The sequence below is a fragment of the Calliopsis andreniformis genome, chromosome 5, assembly GCF_051401765.1.
Source record: "Calliopsis andreniformis isolate RMS-2024a chromosome 5, iyCalAndr_principal, whole genome shotgun sequence".
NCBI lineage: Eukaryota > Metazoa > Arthropoda > Insecta > Hymenoptera > Andrenidae > Calliopsis > Calliopsis andreniformis.
The window spans coordinates 3133360-3155466 of record NC_135066.1 but is presented as its reverse complement, the minus strand read 5'-3'; the positions used below and the strand labels follow the sequence as shown (position 1 = coordinate 3155466).

The 22107-nt window shown below is 39.0% G+C and overlaps 6 protein-coding genes across 6 annotated transcripts; 3 read left to right on the top strand and 3 right to left on the bottom strand.

The window, feature by feature from the left end:
* Positions 1-3164, top strand: LOC143179561 (uncharacterized). The gene is made up of 5 exons (XM_076378859.1): positions 1-92; positions 239-341; positions 399-2166; positions 2285-2521; positions 2861-3164. The coding sequence occupies exons 1-5, from the start codon at positions 1-3 to the stop codon at positions 3067-3069; spliced, it is 2409 nt and encodes an 802-aa protein (XP_076234974.1). The 3' UTR covers positions 3070-3164.
* On the bottom strand, positions 3083-17210 carry LOC143179560 (uncharacterized). The gene is made up of 26 exons (XM_076378858.1): positions 17084-17210; positions 11533-11635; positions 10955-11193; positions 10595-10704; positions 10392-10494; positions 9427-9659; positions 8754-9138; positions 7753-8301; positions 7682-7688; positions 7520-7624; positions 7420-7476; positions 7321-7357; positions 6587-7264; positions 6321-6504; positions 6036-6263; positions 4986-5709; positions 4720-4906; positions 4511-4622; positions 4335-4449; positions 4214-4269; positions 3942-4140; positions 3728-3875; positions 3544-3649; positions 3425-3481; positions 3314-3356; positions 3083-3255 (listed from the first exon to the last, which is right to left on the bottom strand). The coding sequence occupies exons 2-26, from the start codon at positions 11609-11611 to the stop codon at positions 3083-3085; spliced, it is 4914 nt and encodes a 1637-aa protein (XP_076234973.1). The 5' UTR covers positions 11612-11635; positions 17084-17210.
* Cpa (F-actin-capping protein subunit alpha) lies at positions 12792-14734 on the top strand. The gene is made up of 3 exons (XM_076379428.1): positions 12792-12989; positions 13570-13819; positions 13908-14734. Exons 1-3 carry the CDS (start codon positions 12792-12794, stop codon positions 14324-14326), a joined length of 867 nt encoding a protein of 288 aa, XP_076235543.1. The 3' UTR covers positions 14327-14734.
* An 89-nt stretch (positions 17211-17299) lies between the features above and the next one.
* Positions 17300-21997, top strand: LOC143179960 (queuosine 5'-phosphate N-glycosylase/hydrolase). The gene is made up of 6 exons (XM_076379427.1): positions 17300-17686; positions 17845-18060; positions 20339-20498; positions 20760-20873; positions 20948-21133; positions 21423-21997. Exons 1-6 carry the CDS (start codon positions 17591-17593, stop codon positions 21659-21661), a joined length of 1011 nt encoding a protein of 336 aa, XP_076235542.1. The 5' UTR covers positions 17300-17590; the 3' UTR covers positions 21662-21997.
* Positions 17802-18594, bottom strand: LOC143179962 (uncharacterized). The gene is made up of 2 exons (XM_076379430.1): positions 18555-18594; positions 17802-18459 (listed from the first exon to the last, which is right to left on the bottom strand). The coding sequence occupies exons 1-2, from the start codon at positions 18588-18590 to the stop codon at positions 18145-18147; spliced, it is 351 nt and encodes a 116-aa protein (XP_076235545.1). The 5' UTR covers positions 18591-18594; the 3' UTR covers positions 17802-18144.
* On the bottom strand, positions 18645-19952 carry LOC143178948 (uncharacterized). The gene is made up of 4 exons (XM_076377895.1): positions 19516-19952; positions 19109-19456; positions 18913-19049; positions 18645-18847 (listed from the first exon to the last, which is right to left on the bottom strand). The coding sequence occupies exons 1-4, from the start codon at positions 19920-19922 to the stop codon at positions 18645-18647; spliced, it is 1095 nt and encodes a 364-aa protein (XP_076234010.1). The 5' UTR covers positions 19923-19952.
* Positions 21998-22107: the final 110 nt, after the last annotated feature.

The following is a 22107-nucleotide window of genomic DNA, read 5'->3' as shown; positions in this document are numbered from 1 at the left end:
ATGTCCTCAGATTTAGGAGGTTACAGTAGTAAAGGTCCACTAAACTTAAAATCCAGACATAGTATCATAAACTACAGACTTCAAGCTTCAATGTAAAATAAAGATCATGATTCTACGATGATTTTTCGCGGAGTTATTCTCACTCAAAGTTGACCAATTTTTGCCCCAAATCTTGCTTCCTATTCCTATAACGTTCCTATTCCTATTCCTATCTTCAGACGAAATATTTTACCTTTAGGCACCATCGACGCTACAGAAACCAACACGATGGGTCGAAGAGGGGATCTTCCAAGGTAGGTAAGCTTCGTTCTGCCCTCTTCAACAATTTCTACCCCTACCTCGCGCACCAAATTCTACTACGCATTAGATAAACGTTTGAAAACAATTCCTTTACTCAGAGACCGCTGAGTAGCAGAAGAACCACTAACATATCCGCGAGGAAAGAGAATTCGATCAGTAAGCGTAATCAAGCCGTGACCGATCACAAATCGCGCAGCAAACCATCGGTATCGAAATCGAACGAGAAAATCACCGCTGTCAAAATAGACGACAGCGATTACGTTGACTTTTCCTCGCCACTGAATACAGAATCCACGATTCTGTCGACGAAATCGCATAGACAGAAAAGTTCTGTGAAATCGCACAACGATGAGAACCTGGTCGAGCGTTTAATGAGAACCACTACCAAAGACCCATCGAAGAAACATCCTGGAGACCAGGGGATCGAGTATTCTGATTACTATAGCGAGGACGATGTCCTCCAGGACATCGCTGCGAACAAAATTCCTCTGGGAGTCGTCGAGACAGGGAACCCTAATGATCGTTTTGCGCGTGGAATCGTGAATTCTACGTCTCTTCGTGATGATTATCGGATCGATAGAAATGTTCAGCCTTATTACCAGGATTACGATTCCCGTGGCAAAGATATTAGGTATACCGATGATTCTCTCGATAATTTTCAGAACTATCCTTCCATTGAACGTTTCTCGGGATTAAATCGGAATTCTCGACTTCACGGGCCAGACGAGATCAGTTATGAAGCGAACCGTGGGTATTTGGACGACGGAAGTGAAAATTTGGAAGCAGTGTATCCTGTCAGTACCGAAGTGATCCTGGAGCCACAAATGCCTGAACAAATTCCTGATGATACTGGTGTGCAGAGCAATCTGGATGTGCCTGATCTTAATAATGTAGACAGTGAAAATGAAATGAGAAGTTTTGATTCGAAGGAGCCTGATCAGTTCAGTCGTTTGAGTCAATACGAGACGCAGCAGGAATATCTGGGAAACTCTGATAATAATGATCCACGGAATTTCAATCTGGGAGATACGAGTCTTCAATTGGAGAACCTGAGGGTTCCTCAAAATGGAAATCCTGTTATGGAAGTGCCACAATTTTCTAATAGTTTTGATACTTCAGAGATGCAGAATCCTTACAATTATCGACAAGGGGGGACGAATCAGCACTTTGACCAGAATATGGCGAATCCATCTCAAGTGGGGAGTATAAGGCCTTCGAGTATGGAAGAAGAGGACTCTCAGAGTCAGCCACAGTTGAACAATTTTCCTACGCAAGTGAAGAATAACTACCATAATAATCAAAATAATGCAGCTTCGTTGAATGTTGCCAATGCAATGAATCTACCTTTGGGAAAAGTCCTGGAGTCTTTAGGGATCAATGTTAACACAGATTCAATGAATTCAGTGAATCAGAATTCAAATTCTGAGGAAAAACTTAAACCTGCTACTGCTTCGAACAGTCTTCTCCATCCGGTGGAAAAAACTAGTGTAGCTCTAGCTTCTAAGACGCTCAATCGACCAGTGGAACATATTTTGAGTCCAAATTATCTTAAGAAGGATCCCAGAGAGGAGTTAAATAGAGATGACGACGAGAGTAACATAAGAGGATCCGATTCCCAACCGCTGAGAATGAAAAACGACAATCTGAATTTTAGAGAGGGACACATCAGGAGGCAGTCTGGTCAAAACGGGTTCCAGAGCAATAATTTACTACCTTTCACGAACGATGACAATAATGCAGCCCACAACGTGAATATATCGATAGCGATGCACGACACTAAGGAGGTCGCCAGTCAAATACTTGACACGATAATGGAGGAGCTGGAAGAGCTAAAGTTCGATCACGCGAAGAACAACAAGAGAGAAGGTACAGTTTTCTTATTATGTCAGTCCTGCAGAGGCAATGAATTATAGAACGTGAACTGACGTTCCTCGGCACGCAGTCTTGGCTACCCCTTGATATGTGAAACAAGCGATATTTTTAGGCTTACCTTGCCGTTTGTCAGGGTCCTGGTCAACAGCACAGGCGGGGATGAAGCTGGATATGAAGGTCGTGAATCATTCTATAATCGTGACGCTTTCGGATTTCACCTCCCCACGCTTTCACGAAAGCCTGCTCAACGGAACGTGGAACATTTCCGGTCACGCCCCCTTCAAACGTGGCTCACCCTTCACTCTGATCGCCACTGATAACACCACGAACTCGCTGGCAGTGTTTGTCGGTACGAGACCTGAGTTAGAAACAATTGTAATCTCGGTACCATTTTTTCTTGTTCATTATGTAAACTGAAACATCTGAGAATTTCAAAGACTGAAAGTTGGATTTTTGAAAATTTGAAAATTTGAAAATTTGAAAATTTGAATATTTGAATATTTGAAAATTTGAATATTTGAAAATTTGAATATTTGAATATTTGAATATTTGAATATTTGAAAATTCAAATATCTGAGAATTTAAATATTTCACATTTTAAATACTTGAAAATGTGAGAATTCTGACTATTATAGAGTACCTTTGCATCAATGTTCCTACTGACTGACTAACTTATGCTAATTCGCAGGTGCCTGCAGAGTGTGCCAGGGCATCGACACTATAGCAGGGGTTTGGTCTGTGGCCCGAAAGCCAAAGGACTGCAGAGACTTCCAGGTAGCCACCAGCGTCTTCAACGACATATTCCGTAAAACGAAACTGTCCACTCTGAAGGAGAAGCAACATACTGCAAACACAGGGGAAAATGCGACAGCGAAGAGTGAGAAGAAAAGAAGTTAAAAGCAATTTGTCGTCAATTTTCCGTATGACGCGGAAAAAGACTTGAAAGACTGAAAATTGAGAAGACAGGTTTGGACTCGAGAGGTGAAACTACGGTGATGAAACTTACGCAGATTTTGCATTTAGATTTACCGATTTCCGATTTGTACCCCGAGATATAAAACGATGTAAGGCATTCGCAGCGAACTATAGAATATTTTGTATTACGATATAAGTAGTTTCTAATAAACTCAATGTTTTATACCATGTAACTTTGAACCAATATATTTCACATCAAAAGTGATGCTCTTTTGATCGGACAATTTTTACAATGTGGACAAGACACACGGACGATACAATGTGAATTTTTTTACACACTCGCGTCGCGAGTTGCTAAACGTTCGCGTATAGTATCAGCACCAGTCACGGAGATCTGCAATATTTCATTCACATTAAATACAGTTTACTCTTATATGGTAGAGATTATTGAGCTACCTTCAAGAAACCAATCTGCTCCGTCTCATCTGGGGTGTATATTGGTAACGATACGACTCTGTCACTGTCCCCTAATGCGTATTCTCTTATATTAAAGTGAGCATACCTAAGATTATTTATAGTACCCAATTACACCATCGGTAATTCGAAGTCTCAATGATATGCAAAATCACTTTCCTCTTACCCAACTTCCACGCACTCTTTCGTATCAGTGTCTTCAGGAAGAGGCTCGCAAACGACGATAAATTTGATGGTCGGACTGCCTGAATCGTGGAGCATCGAGCGTAGGATATTATCTTGCACTGAATGCATCAATGGGTCTACTCGAAACTCTACAATCGAATATTACATTTCACTCAAGAAACTCTCGAAAAGTCCATAAGACAAGACTGATATACTTTTTCGAAAATTGTACGTCAGTTTCTGATTAGGTGGCTGAGGCTTCCTCAACGAGATAGTTTCCATATCAGCCCCACAATAACCAAGAAACGAGAATTCAATGTAGAGAAGCTGTATCTCCTTATTCTCCATAACAGAGCTCTTTGGGTACAGAACCATATTCATGATTTCGATGACTATCGTGTCCCTCTCGTGTTCCTGAAATAAGCAGAAGCGTTCTGGAGTCTCGATTCCAAATGCCAGTAGGCTTCATTGAAATTGAAATTTATACTTCTTCGGTCACAGCTCCAGTATCGTTGCTGTGCTCGCCATCCTCAGCCGCGGTTTCTGTAATTCATTATCATAAATAATCCATGGATCAGACTTATTCAAAGGCTAAATAATCTGTGTACTAGAAAAAGTGATGAAACTTCGTCGTTTGAACTCCTTCCAATTTTTCTCCGAGAACACAGTGGACAAATCGTTGATCGATTCGTCAGAATCGCCCTGATCTGCAGTTTCCTCTTTCTGTATACCATCGTAAGAGGTAAACAAATATTTTAAAGTAAAGTATTCGATCATAATTCACCCTTACGTCTGTGATAACAGCATTGAACTCTTTCACACTCGATGTCTCATTGTCAGCCTGAACTTCGTCATCTTTTTCATCTTCGTCCACATCCAACACTCTCACTTGCACGCTAATCGAAGACACGTCTTTTAATCAAAAGACTTGTTAAAAGTTGCATTGAGTTTCATAAATACGAAGGTGATAATTAAAGAGTGACATAGGACTACCTGTTAGGAGCCTTTTCATCGCCAGTTTTAAGAATCCCCTTCCTTTTCGACTCCTGCTTCGTGTCTTGGGACCCAGGCTGATCTGAATTATTATCAGATTTATCAGAATCGGTGGTGTCCCTTCTCTTCAGATCGTTTTCGTGTTTAGAAAGTTGCGGGCCACTGCCTATTTCATCGGATGCCTCACCTTCACGTGACGTATGTACATCGATAAAGTTTCCTCTGTCTCCTTATACTTATAGCTCTTACATCTTAGAAGCTCTTACTTATCCTAGCTACAAAGGGCTCAGATTCGTACTGAGGTAGTTGATCCTTGGACTTTTCGTGCACGATAAGCTCATCTGATCTGTCTTTCAACACCAACAGATCATCTTCAATCGACGAAATGCCGACCCTTTTCGTTGGTCTATCTGTGACCTCGACCTCTGTAGAGCCCTCTGCAGGAATTTCTGCAGGGGTTTCCACAGGGCTCTCCACGACAGCCTCTGCAGTGGTTTCCACAGCAGCTTCCACAGAAGATTTCTCAGGGAACTCAACAATAGAGTCTCCAGGGCCCTCTGTTTGCAGCTGCAAACCGCGTTTCTGCTTGAACTCTTCGACCTTCTCAATGTTACAGCTCAGTCTGACCCACAGGGACAATTGCCCAAAATTGCTCCCCAATGAACATGGCAGCACGCTGTTCACTGGAGCTATATAATGCAATTTATTCTGAGGATAATCCAGCATGTCCTTAATGGATAGCTTCCCAGTAGCAACTGTGTAATCGTCGCAGGTATCACGGTTCACGTTCACTTGGAACTTGACGAACTCTAGGAGAACGTAGTTGAAGAAGGAGAAGAGGTCTGGGATTCGGTAAACGAAAGAGGAGTTGAAGTTGAGTTTTGGACACTTGAGCGTGGGTGTGCTGGTTGACTCTTGGTTCCAGATGTTCCAGCTTATGTAGAGGGATACGTTGCCAATATCGTTCTCTTGGAAGAGAATCTGCTTTGCCTAGTATTTGATAGATTGTTTTATTAATTTTATTCGGTAAATACAGACCTGAATTAAAGGGGGGTTGGGGGTACTAAAGTAAATTTCTGCGAATACTTAAGAGAACATTTATCTTTGATTTCTTAATGGTTTGTTAGTGGAGCTTTGGAGTTTACTTTGGTCCAAGGATTAGAAATAGTTATGCTTTATAAAATTCTCCAACAAAACAAGGAATAGTTTAGTATAGTATCAAACACCCTCATTATTGCCCAGTCCCAGGCCTCGCGAATCCTTAATTCGACCCTGCGTAAATATAACAGTGGTAGAAATATTCTTATGATACTAACAGACGTTGAGAGTTGCAGAGATATGATGTGAAGCTCCATGAGACCCTGACCATCAGTAATCACCAACGGAAACGAATCAGATATGGCGCTGGCGGAGTCGATGCACTCATTAGGGCAATTCAGGCTACAGAAGGATTCTATCTTCCGTGTTTCAAGCATTCTTAGCTCCTTGCTCGCGCGGTATCGTATCCTGTTTGCATTTTTCGCGTGATCCACTATCTCCTTCAGCTAAATATTAAGTTTTATGTTTCAGTCTTTCAACAGTTAAAGCAGAACTAATCTTACTGGCATTTCAGGAGAGTCGTTCAGTGAACAGCTGTTGTCTAGAAGCTCCCTGCACTTGTCCAGCTGCTTCAAGTACTCGTGCAATTCTGACAATGCCTTATTATCGTTGTTCGAGTCGTTGTTCTCTGAGTTCCTGTTTGACTCTGGAGATCTGTATGGTCCTTTTGAGTTTTCGTTCTGCAACCTACTTTAAGACAGTCTATATGAATTTACAACCTGCCCAGTTTCTCGAAATTGTCCTCTTTAGGAGCAACGATGATCGTTACCGTGTCATGTACATCGTTCCAGCAGTCTTCGAGCAATTTTGATTGTTCGATTTGAATAGATCATTCTGAAGAGAGTGTTCGATGTTCTGAGAAGTCTTCGTTACAGGTGCTTCATATGCAAATGGTTTCACGGAGTCTTTGCCACAGCACTGTCCATCGCAACTCGAATTAAAATTACAAGTTATTAGATCGTCACAGGTGCAGTTTTCATTATTGCTGAATTTTGTGGCTTGATTGCGTCGCCTGTGAGCGGAGACAATGTTTCTCTTCAACTTCTCTTGACGCTGTCTACTGTAGACATTCGAACAGTACCTTCTAGTACTGCAACCACCTCGAGCTTTATTGTTTTCATTCAGAATGACTGTCTTCAGAGGATGATTCACAATGTGTTGATTTTTCACTCGACCATTTTCTATATTATTGTTATTGACGTCTTGCGTGAACTGGTGCTCACTTATTGGCTTTGGGCGATATAGATTGATAGCTTCAGGGGGCATTGAACACTCAGGAGGGCACCCTCGGAAAATGTTAAACAAAAAAGACAACATTTTACTGAAATTGGTCAGCTGGATGTCCACAGGCTGATCAGGCTTTGCATTTTTATCGCTCATTTGCTGCTGACGCATGGACGTGAATAGTGGGACTTCTTGAGGCACTCGATTATGTGATTCTACATCGCTGTAACATAATCTAACGATAATTCCTAATAATAGTATTCCAAGATTTTATAAAACTGTTTAGAAGGACAAAAAGCCGAAATTTTTTGGAGACCTTAAGTTCCAATGGTTGTTATTATTACAACATCGAAATATATTACAAAATACAATAATTACCACGCAAAGTAATATTAATACATACTTTAAGCTGAACAAATTCAAGCATTTTATTATCTAATTACTCTAAACCTTATCTAAATCTTATTGAAACCCTCACTAAGCTCGCGGGTTCCGTATGAATCTGGAAGCTCCAAGATTCTAACACTATCGCTGCTCATCTCCTCCGGAAGAACAATATTAATTTCGATAAACCAAGTATGTACTAAGCCACGTTATGTTCGTTAAACTCATTAAGTTCCCATCATTGGATATCAATTACAAGCTGACTACTATGCGCACAGATACTTCGTCGAAACTAGGCAACCGATAATCAAACAGTTTTCGTCAAAGACTAGAGTCACCAAAGAGCAGTTTTTCAAGGGAGACCACTTGCCTGTGTCTCTGGTTTAAATCCATGATGCCTTTGTAATCACTGATAGCTACATCGTGAGCAAATCTACTGGTCTCCACAGGCGTATTAATCTGCGCTTGTTCCAACAGCTTCAACATCTTTTCGGGTGTCAGAGGAGTCTCTGCTTTCGCCTGCTCAACGTTCTGCTGAGGAATGGGTTCTTTGGTCTCTTTCTCTTTAACAGGTGTCATAACAGGTGACATTACCGACGTCCCTTGCTCTTTCGTGTTCCTAGAACCTAATGGAATTGCGTACTCCGTTTGCACAGCACTGTTCATTAATTTCCCAATGTCTCTTGTCACGATCACTCTGTCCTCTGCGAGCAATACCGTCTCGTTCTCCCCGCAACACTTCATGCATCTCAGCACTTGGGTGGCAGTGTCTTCGTACAATTCATCCTTGTCAATCTTAGGCGGAGTCTTCTTACCAGTCTGCTTCATCTGCGTTCCCTTCGACGAGTCCTGTTTCTCTGTCTGAGTCTGGAAAGACTGAGAAACAATGAGAACATTATTTCCTTCTGGTCCTGAACAATACACTTTAATCTTTATTTTAAATTTAGGAAAAAATTCATTCTCGTCGCATCAAAAATTGCAAAGTTTGTCGGGATGTACAGACTTGGAAAAATTTTTTTCAGGAATTCGGTTTGCAGTAGCCTAAGGCTCAAGCCTTCCCCTTTAATTGAAAAAAAAGATGAAATCGCTGCGATTTTTTTTCACAAAGTTACAACACTTTAAAGTAACCCTTGCATTTTGAAAACCTAGCACTTTCCTATAAAAAGGCAAAAATGCACGAGTTACTTTAAAATGCTGTAACTTTGCGAAAAAAAATCGAAGTGACTTCACCTTGCTTTTAAATTAAAGGGGGAGGTTTCAACTTCACGTTGCTGCAAACAGTACCCTCCAAAATAATTAACACGGTTAAAAAAAAATTACTAACTGACCGTTAACTGTACCGTTAAAGTGTCTATATTCTTCTGGAGTTCCTGAAGCTTCCCCATCAGCTGTTCATTAGAGCTCTGCAGTGCCACGATGTTCGCCTGTTCAGTATTCACAGCGGTCCTCAAGGTTTCCTGATCGTGCTGCTGTTCCGTGACCTTTTTCTTCAGCTCCATGTTCTCCAGCTCGACCTTACCGTACTTGGAACTGAGAGCAACCAACTCGTTGTTATGTTGTTGCAGGATCTTCATCTCGTTCATCAGGTCCTGTATCTGCTCGTCCTTTTCCCTCAACGACAGCTGGGACTCTCTCGCCTTCAGCATCTCTTCGTCGAGTTCTGACGCTCGTTTCCTCTCCGCAAGCAGGGCTGCCGACATCTCTCTATGGTCCCTAATCAAGTAACTGTGACAATATCTTTGCTGGTAGAAACGTTTGACAGTGCGAGGAATTTCTTCAGCAAGGTGTAGGATAATGCACAAGGTGAATTTATTTATATAAAGACGCTTGCATCCTTTGCTCAAGCGCTTTCAAGTATTTCAGAGCGCGAAGCTTGAAACAGAGGGAGGGGAAACAAAGATACCATTGCAAGAAGCGAAAAATGTGCGGTGCAATGAGCGAATAGAGCCTGTCGAGTGGTGGGTCGGTGCAGAAGGAACGCGTGAGGGACGTCGAGCATACTTGGTCGTCTCCTCGAGCTTCCTCTTCAGATCGTTGATTTGCACATTCAACGAGTCGTTCGTGTTCTGAGCGGCTATTAGTTTATCGTTCAACTGCTTCATTTGTCGCCAGACTCTTATGTACTCGACGTTGTCGGCGACTTTCCCCCTCTGGTTCGTTACGGCGCAAAGCGACAACTCTTTCTCTAACTCCAATATCCGAGATGCCATTTCCTTCTTCTGCGCCTCCAGTTCCTATTCACGATACCGTTAGGGAGTCTAGACTATTACAGTAATTAGTGGCTCAATTAAACTATGAATGAATACCTATTATAATCGCTATTATAATCACTAATTACATGGACCCAAACGTTGTCAATCTTTGAACTTGTATAACATCAAGAAAAAAAATAGTACAGCAGTGAGCTTGCACTCATTTTAAAGGGCAAAGCCTCTACTTTCATACTCCTGAATTGAACTTTTCCGAAAAAAATTCTCCACTCCATGACACGCCGTGAAAGAGAGGGTGGTTTTTCCCCGAATGTTTTCCAACTTCAGATGACTCTCAGGAACTTGATAAATTTTTTTAGCGACTTCTCTTCAGGGGAAATTAAAGACAGAACCCTCCTCTTTCGAACGAGACCTTAGCGATCGATCCGCGATTTTTTTTGGCTGAGTTATCGCACTCTGAGTGAAAAGTGGGCTGCAGGCCTCGAAATCGCACGGTGATCCAGAGATAAAAAAAATTGCCAATCTTTGAGCTGCTGTAACTTTGCCAAAAAAAATCGGACGGTAGTGAGCTTGGACTCATTTTAAAGGGCAAAGCCTCTACTTTTTCATCCCTGAACTGAATTTGACCGAAGGTCTTTTTCTAGTTGGATACAGGTCATAGAAGTGAAGGTTGTGTTTTTCCTTCAAAATTTTCTTAGAGGAATTTTTAACACTACAATAATTAGCACTCTTACCCTATTTTATTCTTCACATTACCTCGATTTTAACAAGACTGCTTCGCTCATTGTCTTCATTGATATCCCGAACGATGCAGTGGCAAGACGATACCTTAGTACGGCTGCTCTCACTTCGACACGTTCTAAAACAAAGATCACACGTCTCGTCAATTTATCGCGATACACTCACTATGAATCATAGATCGTCTTGAATCACTTGTAACACGACACCATTGCACTCACATGCGTCCAGACGACGGTCTCGCCTGTGGGTTCCGACTCCTCGACGACGATCTACTGCTTATCGTATGACTCAACAGCTGATTTCTCAGCACCGCGATTTTATCTTTCAGCTGGAAAATCGACTGTCTTACACGACTCGCCCGTGCCAACTAAACTCGCTACTCGAACGATTTCGAAAGTAAATATTATTGACCCTCGACTGACAGTGTGGAAGGAAGGCAATTCATATTCTTTTTCTAAAGTCATCTACCTGAACGTAAGTAGTTTTCTCAATGGAGTTTATCCTGTTAATTGAGGGTTATGGATATTTACTTCCTTCCTCGAGGCAACTTCGTAATATTCTATAACTTCGTCGACTACCTTGGAATTTTCGAGTTCAAGGGCAATTAGCCTCTTCTTATCATCATAAATATCCAAGGCGACGGAACATGCCCTTGGATTCGCGGTCACTCTCATCAGCTTCGTCGCCAGCCGTTTGATCTTATCCTCCTGACAGTTATACAGTTTCTTCAAGTTGCTCGCTTCTTCGAGCAACCGTAAATACTTGTCCTCCAACTCGTAACGATCAAGCTTGTACACTAAATGCCGCTCCCTGGGGTCTTCAAACCGAGAGTGATACAATAAAATACCTCATCTACTTCCCAACATATTGGTGTCAAATAGCAGAATCTGATATGCCATAATTTTTTAATTCTTCAGTATAGCTAGGTAAACTAAGAAATAATTCAATTTGTCAATGAATCGACAGTTTGCTTTACTCTTAAAGTACGTGATATAGAGGTATCGTTCTTTGCAAACTGATAGGTCTGGGTTAGGTACACGTGGAAGAATAGGTATCTCGATTTTGAAAAATTAGAAACACATAATGTATCAAATTCTGCCATCTAACTATAGACTTATCATAAAACTATAAAGAACGTATATTTAAGGAAACAAACCTATACTACTGCGACAAGTTTCCGCGCAAAATGAGTCATCCTTCACTGGCAAAATATCTCGGTTTGGATCGTCCGCCATATTTTCAAAATCCCGCTAGATTACCTACACGTAACCATTAAAAATGAAACTAAGATCTTAACTTCAACTTCAATTGCATAGTATCTAATTTCATGCTTACTTGAAATATTTCCGATCGCTAATCATCAAAATGAATGAATTAGAAATAGATGAGCAGGTGAAAGATAAAATCTGATAAAAGTGTTACGATTTCGAAATGAAAGGAGCGGTTAGATTGCCATATATGGAAGTCCGTGTGTCTCGGGCGCGAATGCGCGGTACGCTGCGCCTGGAACTCGAACCCTTTTTTTGCTCTCGTTTCGGGAGGCTATTTGAATTTTGGCGGGCGAACCAAGTATCCGGCGGCGATCTTTCAATCGAGAGGAAAATGCCTCGCCGCGGTCGGGCGGACCGACAGAAATATCCTGATAAAACGCGATATCGGCCAGAACCACGCCTGCTGTGGGCGCACACCAGAAACCACGAAGCAGGGTTATGCTCGACAAGGCTCGTTGAACACAGTGGCTGTCTCGAACCCGATCGAGATTCGCCTCTGATCATCTTCACATTTCTGTCTCTCTGTAACCTCCCTTTTTCCTCATTTTCCTTTCAATAAAATACTACATAAATTATTAAATACGTTCAACCTCAATTTAACGACAAACATAATATCTATGGTGACAGTATATATCTATATACAGGGTAGCCCAATATTTTCCTACAAAATTGTGTCAGTATGTCTGATAAATAAGCCAGAGGGAAACCCATGAGATCTTGTATCTTCAGTCACAGCAAATTTGTGAGCAATCTAAAATCTCTTCTGCATATAATTCATAACTTCCTATGATTGATAAATCCTGTATTATCATGAGATAGCATTAGAATGTAGGATCTTCAAAACGAATTCTCCATGCAATCAGTAAACCTAAGTGCGAGAAAGTACCCAAACGTGGTTATGGAACTAGCCTGAAATAGAGAACCATTTCTCCAAAAAGCATAAGCCTGACGCGTACTTAAAGAGTATAATTACTTTCTGGTGAAAGTAGGGAGAATACTCCCATGGAGGGCATCGCGAATTACGTGTACTGTTTGTGATGCGTCACCGGGTATATGGGGCAGTGCTTCGATACGCCGGTACAACCTGCACTGCACTAACCTTGGCTTGACATCGCGGAGTGTGCGTGCCAGTGGGAAAGGTAAGATGGCGGCGGACGGAGATGTGATTTCCGATCAAGAAAAAGTACGAATAGTTTCGGACTTTATACTGCACTCGCCGCCGGGCGAATTCAACGAGGTTTTCAATGACGTGAGGGTCTTGTTGAACAATGACAACCTGTTGAAGGAGGGTGCGTCCGGGGCATTTGCTCAATACAACAAGGATCAGCTCACGCCTGTTAAGGTACATCAATCGACCTTCTCTGGGGAAACACTTCCACGTTTTTTCATGATAGTAGCCACGGTGCCGCTCGATATTTGTGGTGATCGTGGATCGCGCTGTACCAGGTACCCGCGCGATCGAATTTCAACGTCTAGTCGCGTTCCTAATTGGGCGACACGCGTCCGGGACTTCGACAGGTGACGTTGACTTTACAGTGAAATTGGAGCGCGATAATGTTCATCTGGCTGCTGTGATTGTTTACCTAAAACATCGTCGAGTCGGTACACGGCGGCCACTGCGTGGATATCCTCGTGTAATTTTCAACGGGACCGTGTGCCCCTGCGGGGTTAATTTTAGTCATGGTTCGGGCTCAGTTTTCACTGAAAATCCTCGGGATCGATTTTCAGTTTTCCTTCCCTGTCGTGATTATGACCGTGGTTTGTCAATTTTTGAACGATATCTGTCGTGAAATTGCGATTAAGGGGTTTTAGTTAAGGTTAGATATTGATTTAGTATGAGGAGATTCTAGGGTAGAGTTGTTTAGAATAGATTAGCACGAATTCGAAACCTCTATTTATTAGTCTCTTCTGTTTGACTTCAGATCGAAGGGAGCGAATACTCTGCACTCATAACAGAACACAATGACTTAGGTGGGCAGAGGTTTTACGATGCTCGTAGTAAGCAAAGTTTTAAGTATGATCATCTTAGAAAGGAGGCACAGGATTATGAACCTTATGAGCCAGATCCTGTTGCCGAGCCTTGGAGAGCAGCTCTTCAGGATGAAATAACAACTTACACTGAAAGTCATTATAGATATGGTGAATGTTCAGTTTTCGGGAAAAGTCAAGGAGGTATTTACATTTTTTTGTTCAAGTAGAATCTAATCTGCTATTTTAAAAGAAGAATGGCAAATAGTAAATAGCGTTTCTCTTCCTATAGGTAATATTACATTAACAGCTTGCATAGAAGATCATCAGTTTCAACCTAAAAATTTTTGGAACGGTCGTTGGCGTTCTGTATGGACTGTAAGTTTTAGTCCAGGTTCTGGAAATGCGGAATTAAGAGGTAGCCTTAAAGTACAAGTTCATTACTATGAAGATGGAAATGTACAACTGGTCAGTAGCAAAGAAGTAAAAGAAAACTTACCAATTTCAAATGAAAAGCAAACAGCGAAGGAATTAATACGACTTGTTGAGGAATCAGAAAATGATTATCAGACTGCTATTTCAGAAAATTATCAAACAATGTCTGACACAACCTTTAAAGCCTTGCGAAGGCAATTACCTGTTATGCGAACGAAAATTGACTGGAACAAAATTGTATCGTACAGTATTGGCAAAGAGCTTAAAAGTCAATAGAAATAGATTTTTTTATATAATATTAAGAGAAATAATTAAAAAGCGCATTTTGCTGCATGGGTGAAGTCTGGAGGTGTGATGTGCATGGGAGCAAATGTAACAGTGCTATATAAAGTTTGGTTGACTAAAACTCATGCATGCCACTCAAGGTTCCTCTGGACCCCTTAATATATCTTGTTGCAAAAACAAAAGCAATAAAGAACAGGATATCTTCGTAATAATTAATTGCTAAAAAAAGGAAAAAACTTGAATTATTATATAATATCTTTTTGACTTATTTTTACAGGTCCTATACTAACGATTTCTAACTGCTCAAAATGTATACTTACTCTTGTATTTTATTTTTAATGAATTTTATCAGCAAATGCTTTGATATAACACTTATTTCACAACAGGATTTATATGCTGTTTAAAACAATTCACTATATTATAAACAACGTCCATTAATTTACAGTATTGGACATAATATTGGTTTACGAATTAGATTTGAATTATTAGATAAATGTTAACATTTGCTTATAAAATTAGTAGTATTTGATAATTTATACAATTGGGGTAACGGGGATCCTTGGTTTTACTTTTTGTAAGCATTTTAATTAGAATTATATTTAGTAAATCAAACAATTTAAAATCTATAACTAATAGCCAAAATCAAATGTGAATTGAAAACCTAGAGTGGAATACTGAATTCATTAATGCATTTAGTAGATTCATTCAAAGCTTATCAATTATACAGTAATTTACAGTAGTAGTATGAAATAAATATGAATTATCTAATTTATATCTTCATAAATCTGTGCAATAATTGATACATTCTTTGGTGGATTACATTTTCTGTATTTAGGCATAGTGAATAGTTAAATAAATTACTGGCTTATTGATAATTTGGATGAATATACCGTTCTACTCCACAAATTCTCTACTATGCAATTTATTACGTTCACAGTTTGGAGTTGAATCTTTATACTAGAAAGAGAAATGCCCTTGTTTTAAATCATATTGATATTGTGGTGTTAACAGTCAAAGTATAGTGTGATGAAAAATGTTGCACAGTGGGAAAGAAATTGCTGTCTTAACATGTGCATGTTCGGTCAGCCTAATGAAATCATCGAGTTAACATACTTGAATCAGTGATGATTGAAATTTCAACAAATTAGTTGCACAATAATACAATCTTTTCTAACACTTAAGCCATGTAACATCTAAAAAGCACAATAACACATTTCGTATATCTTTAAATGAATATTACCATACTGGTTTCATGCTATATATAAATATAATAGCATGCTGGGGCCACAGGTGATGTCAAAATATGTAATATCAAACAGAATAGTTATGTCTATCTTTGATTCACAATTTGGCACAGAATGCCATTACGTGTTCATACCGTTTAGTACACAAAATATACAAAGAAGAACTCAATTCTTAACAAATATCAGTGGGCAAGGCCTACTATTTTTGTCCAACTTTATATTTCATAAAGTATAAATTTATACATTTTTGTTAAGATGTATTGTTTTATGATAAGTATGTCTATTATGCAGATACGTTGCAAAGTTTAATAATACTGAATAAAATAAATGTTAATCATTGCAACTTGATTTCTGTGTTAACCATATTATAGTCATATGGATCATTTGTATCGAGTAACGATATTCGAAGATCTTTTGGTGCTATCGCTTACCACACATTACACAACCAGACATGTACGCGGAAACGGAAACTAACAAAGTACATAATGCATTGTACATTGTAGAATGTAGCCTATAGCCTGCTGGAGCCTTAATCTGTTCACTTTACGTTGAGGGGGTATTATGTACATATGTTATTTGAATGAATGAATGCGATGAAGCACACTACCATTTGACTTTTCAGACTTTAGGATTCGAAACGTGTTTATAATATTATTCATATTTTGTAAGTTACATCGTAATTCAAAAAATTTTATTTAACTATGCCATTTGATAAACTTTTTGGAGATATTTGTCAAAAAAAAAGCAAGAAATACGCGAAAACAATTTAAATATAAGACTATAAAATCGTTTCATTAGTTGTGGAAAGGAAAATAAAAAGAAGTTGAAAGAAATGTGCAGGGATACGGATACAAAGAATTAGTATACTAAATATCGCAATAATGAAATTTTATATGTAAATATGAATGTGCATATTATTTGAATATTGTAATTTGTGTTACGTATGTAAATTACAAATGAAGCGTTGAAGTTTCGAATCTTATCAAACTTTACAGAAAATAGTTGCCTATGATAATAAAAAAAAATTAGGTATTACCTACAATCGAATGTATCGTAAAATAAAAAAAACGCATGTCCTTATGTAAAAACTTAAACACAGAATACATTTATCAGTTAAATTATGTATTATTAAATGTTATGATTGATTAAATAAAGTGACATGACACTTTATACTTTGACTATCAATTTCATTCCATATCATAAGTAATCAGCACTGTTATATAATACAAGATAAGTGAAAAGAAGAAACCATACAAAATTACCTTGTAAATTTCATTTCCATTAAATAAGAATAACTCTAATACCTTACCCTTGAAATCCAAATAGAAAAAAGTGATAAAAAGCATGAATATACAACTCAACTACCTTTCAAGATTACGTGCTCCAATTTGCCTTGTTAATTGCACAACCTCTATACTCAATGTAAACAATCGCAGTGCACATGTGCTGCAGCGCATCTATAAAACATTGCTTGCTACGTGATTCAACAATTCTAAATGCTTACCTTGCTTCGTCACACTATAAACTTTCGAAGCGCTAAACATGAGCATGGAAAATGATTCATCTATACGTATAATTAAGAGACTACTCTCGGAATGATTCCACAAATTTTGACATTCACAGCCATGTTTGTTTACCAATGCAGTGGTTGCTAACGCGCCACGGTTTGTCAGTCACGTGACACCGCTGCTGTTCATACTTTATATTCAGGAGGGAAATGATCTCCCCCCACTCTGCCTCTTACTACTGTGCACATGAATGATAGTCGATGTTATGTTTTCTCGTGTGCATTTTACACAAGCGTAATATAGTACAGAGAGGGGATGAAACGAAGTGAGGGGTATCAATGGTGGACAACACTTGAAACAAGATCACATGACGTAGTAGCTTGATTGAGAGAGTTGACGTAATGCGTTGTGGTTGTACGCGAGTACGAACCGGGTCATAATTTCCATTTTAAGATCAATTACTTTTAATTGTTAAGTGAACGTACTGTGATACTTTTCCTACAATGGCTCTGATGCCGAAGGAATCCGCGAAATTAATAGCAAGGTTGTCTAAAAATGTTTCCATCGAAGAAGAAGGCATCAAAAACCTTGCTTGTATGGTAAGTAATTTTGGACTTCCAAATTTATTTGCTTTTTCTTTCTTTTTTAATTACAATTTATCATCTATAAATTTGCTGTTGGTTTGGAATTGTTCCATGGTTATATCGAGTAGAAAGTGGAAGAGATTATGACTAAACGTGGTTTGTTTTCTTTACAGATTTTAGTTGGCCTGAAGGATCACACTGTGAGTGTGAATAATTTTTCTCAATGTCAATTTCATCCCTCTTCTGAGGACCCAAGGGCTGTGGATTGGATATTTGTCTTAGATACATTGAATTATTCTTTTTGGAGTAAGAAGGAATCTTTGAAATGGACTGTAAATGGTCATACTGGATACTTTGCATTATGCGCTGCTATTAAGAGGGCTATAGATGTAAGTTTATGCTCATAATTTTGTTTGTAGTTGAGTAGAATAGATATTACCCCTAGGTTTGTTCAGAAATCTTGAATAGCGATGCTATGTTGTAATTGCTCGTATGTCTTTAATTGCTTCACATCTACACTTTTCTTTGGACTCAACAGATTCATCAGAAACTTCAGAAACTTTTGCAGCTGATTCTGATTCCTCTACTGTTTCCTCAAACTTTTCTTCAGATTCATCTCTTTGCTTCTTCCTTCTCTTTTTTCTTCCACCCTTCCTCTTTCTTTTTTTACCACCTTTTCGCGCTACATCTGCTTTCTTTTTCCTTGAACCTTTGCCTACCTTGAATCTTATATCCTTGGATGATTTTGTACTTACACCTTTATCCATTTTGGTTTTATCCCTGAGTCTCTAAAAAATTCCTTAGCATGATACTCTATTTTCTAAGGACCTCAACCATTACCTAAGAGCTTCCAACTCTGATAAGATATGCATGATTATTTTACCTTATCTGACATTGTTTGAGCTGAAGACATATCCATTTTAGATAGAGAACTCCTTTTATCATCTTTTCTTGCTGATATTGCAAATTGGTTCTACCATATGAATTTATGATCGTTTGTAACATGTTTATGGAAGTAAAAAAACAAATAAAAAATTTGTTGAATACGAATATAAAACATAAAAAATACCATGTCACTATCATGCAGGAATGTTTTACAGCAAATTCGTTCCTTGCTCCCTGCAGCACGTCGAGCCAAGTAACACTTTATATACATTTTCATATCTTTCAGAAGTCCTACAAAATTTTTTGTACGTATTAATATACTGCTCTGAATTTTTAATTATTTCGTACACACATACTTTCCATTCTTTCTGTTTCTTTATTTACTTTTTCATTATACGATTCTATAAACTTTTTACGTTGATCTTCTATACACTGCAGTAAAAATTGTTCCTTTTCGATTTGTTTCTTCTGAAATTCCTGCCTTTCTTGCCATCTATAATACGAATAATTATTATAAGGGGAGATTACACATTTTGCTATTTTTTAATATACTTTTGTTCTACTGTTCTTCGCTTTTCTTCTCGTTCCTGTGTCAGTCGCATCTCCAGTTTCTTTTTACGTATCTGTTCCTTTCTCCTCCAGTCCAACAAAGTCTGAATAATTTTATCCCGTTCAATTTCCGCAGCAGCTTTTTGCTTCTGCCGAATCTCTTCAGCACGTGCCTTAATTTGAATACGCTGCAAAAGTTGAGCTTCCCTTTTCCTCTGTATCAATGCCTGCAATCTTTCTTCTATTTTTCGTTGCTTGTCCTTCTGTTGCTGAAGCCTCAGTGTCTCAGCCATTTCTCGACTTCTGATAATCGATCTCCTCTTCTCCAACAACTTTTCCCTTTCCTTCAATCTGATAGAATTTCATGCGTTATTTTACATACATAAATCAATAAATATTCTCGACATTACTTTCTCACTTCCTTGTCCGCCTGTTCCTGTGCATACTGAATAGCTCTCTCCTCGGCGGACCATTTCTCCCTTCTATACAATTCCTTTTTTATACTGTCACAATGCAGTCTTCGTAAATACTTCCTGTACATGTTATAATCCCGCAGAGAACACTTTGCATCTAGATTCTTCGTGATCAGGCCAGCTTTTATCAAATTTCGAAGGTTATTCGGCCTGGAGAAGTAAGGAACTAAATGCTTATCGTGGAGGGAGTTGTATGTAAATTCGATTTCGTAGCAATAGGGATCGCTCAAGTTGAACTCTGCATCCTCTGCAGGGATCCATAATCTCTTCCCAACTTTACGACGAGTGAAGTTGTAAGCTCCTTCTGGTCCCGGTACCATTGGAATTTTCGATTCTAACGGCATTTCCTTCCATCGTGGAAGCCCAAAATTTGGTATCGCACCTTTTGGTTTAGGAATAGTTTCGGCGAGCTTGTCCAAAGCTCTGATTCCATAAAAAGTGTAATAAGAGCACGAGAATAAGATTCTTATCTTTTAGGCGAAGAATACTCACGTAGGTCTTCTCAAACTAACAATATCAATTGCATGTTTATCGCACGATGCCGATGTCATCGTAGCGACTACGAAGAGATGCCTTCCCGTAAACGTTCTTTGAGAAATTTGTTCGCTGATGACATTTTTAGAAGTGGTTAGATTGAAATTTCACGTGATATGCCGCTACGTTACTTCTCGCCTATGTCTAGCTTTCTTTTGTCCACGAATCACACATTTGCCTGCCTGTGCTCCGTATATATATATTTCTTTTCATTCACGTCGAACAGGAGGGGAAACCTATAGTCGACCCCAAGTATTATGCTCACATAACGAGAAGCGACGCTGAACAAATTTTTCGTGGCGATAATCACGCTAATATCCCACTTTTAGACGAAAGAGTGAAGTCCTTGCGAGAGGCTGGAAAGATTTTGTTAGAAAAATACCAAGGTACTTGCTTCAAATCGCTTCCTGAGACCCTTATGTACACGTATCACGTTTTGAGAATCTGGTGCAGAACTTTACTAACGTTTGCAAAGTTCAAGAGAACTTCCAGAACTTCCAGAGAATCTAATTGAATCTGTAAAGTTGTACACTAGAGAACAAAGTGCTTTGTAAATACGCGTTCTAACACATTTTTGGGGCCCAGTGTTCAATTTGCTAGATATTATTTAGTAACAAAATAGATTAGTGAAGCTTGTCGAATCGTAGGTACTTTTGTGGAGTGCATTAAATCGTGCTCAGGCTCCGCTGAGAAATTGCTCAAACTTATCGTGAACGAGTTCGAATCGTACCAAGATGAAGCAGATTATGAAGGCCACAGAGGTAAGTTAATTAATTTATGCCTGAATTCAGTCGTGGGAAGAGTATTATGGAATCAGGAATATCTCTGCTTGTAGTGAGCTTCTATAAAAGAGCTCAAATCCTGGTGGGAGATATCTGGGCTTGCTTCAAAGGACAAGACATAGGTGCATTCCACGATATAGACTACATCACGATGTTCGCTGACTATCGCATTCCTCAAGTTCTTGTGCATTTTGGTGCAATACGTTATAGTAATCCACTTCTTAGCAGACTTCAGTGTGGTAAGTCTCTGATTAAATTTTTTGCTTGAGAGATAGACGAACTGTTGCCTAATTCTCCAGCTCTATGGGAGCTAGGACTTTAAACTAGCTTTAATCCAAATTTCTTGCTGTAGAGGATTCTCTTGGCTCTGTTTCTTAAAAAAAGTTCTTCCAAAAGATTCTTCCAAAAAAAATCTTCTAAAAATGTTCTAATTAATTCCCATAGTTCTGGAAGCATAAAGTATGTGACAGTAAAATCAGCCTGCAGCTCAAGAAACAGTAGTATTAGCGTGTGATATGATATTTGCAGATGTAGAATTAGAAAATGGTAGCGACGATGAGATAGAGATTCGTGGTTGCTCCATAGAGGCTGTGGAGCGAGTGAAGGACGAAGTTAGAACGTTGATCGAACGCTATTCTCACTTGCAATTAAATAAAGCCGACGTGAACTCTATAATGATTGATCACTTCCTATGGGACTATCGGCGAGAACACGCTGCTGAGCTTGAACAGATACCATTCCACAAAACCAGATGCATATATTACTGAGTGCATCGTGTTCCCATCGCTGTCGAACTTATCGAAACGCTTTGGGAAGCTTTGGGAACAGCTTAAGGAGACTTCTGACGATTATGTTAGTTCCTAAGGATGTGTATGTCTGTTTAATACAATAATGTGTACTGTGATCACGTTTCACTAGATGAAGTATTTTTATGATCAACTCGAAGCACTGATTTCGTGATGCACTGATGTAATCTCGAATGCTCGAATAAAATGGAACATTTTTACGAAGGATACCCATTTTTTTCATTTATGATCCTTTATCCTTTTTCTGCTTTCTGTTTTGCGATTTTAAGTAGCAGATTTTAAGTTACGATTTTTATTAGACTGAGGGAGTAGTCTTCTATGTTATACAATATATTTGTATAATATCGTCATCGCACAGTTTTAGTATACAGGGGGCTTTAAATTGATACAAATTTTATTATTTTATA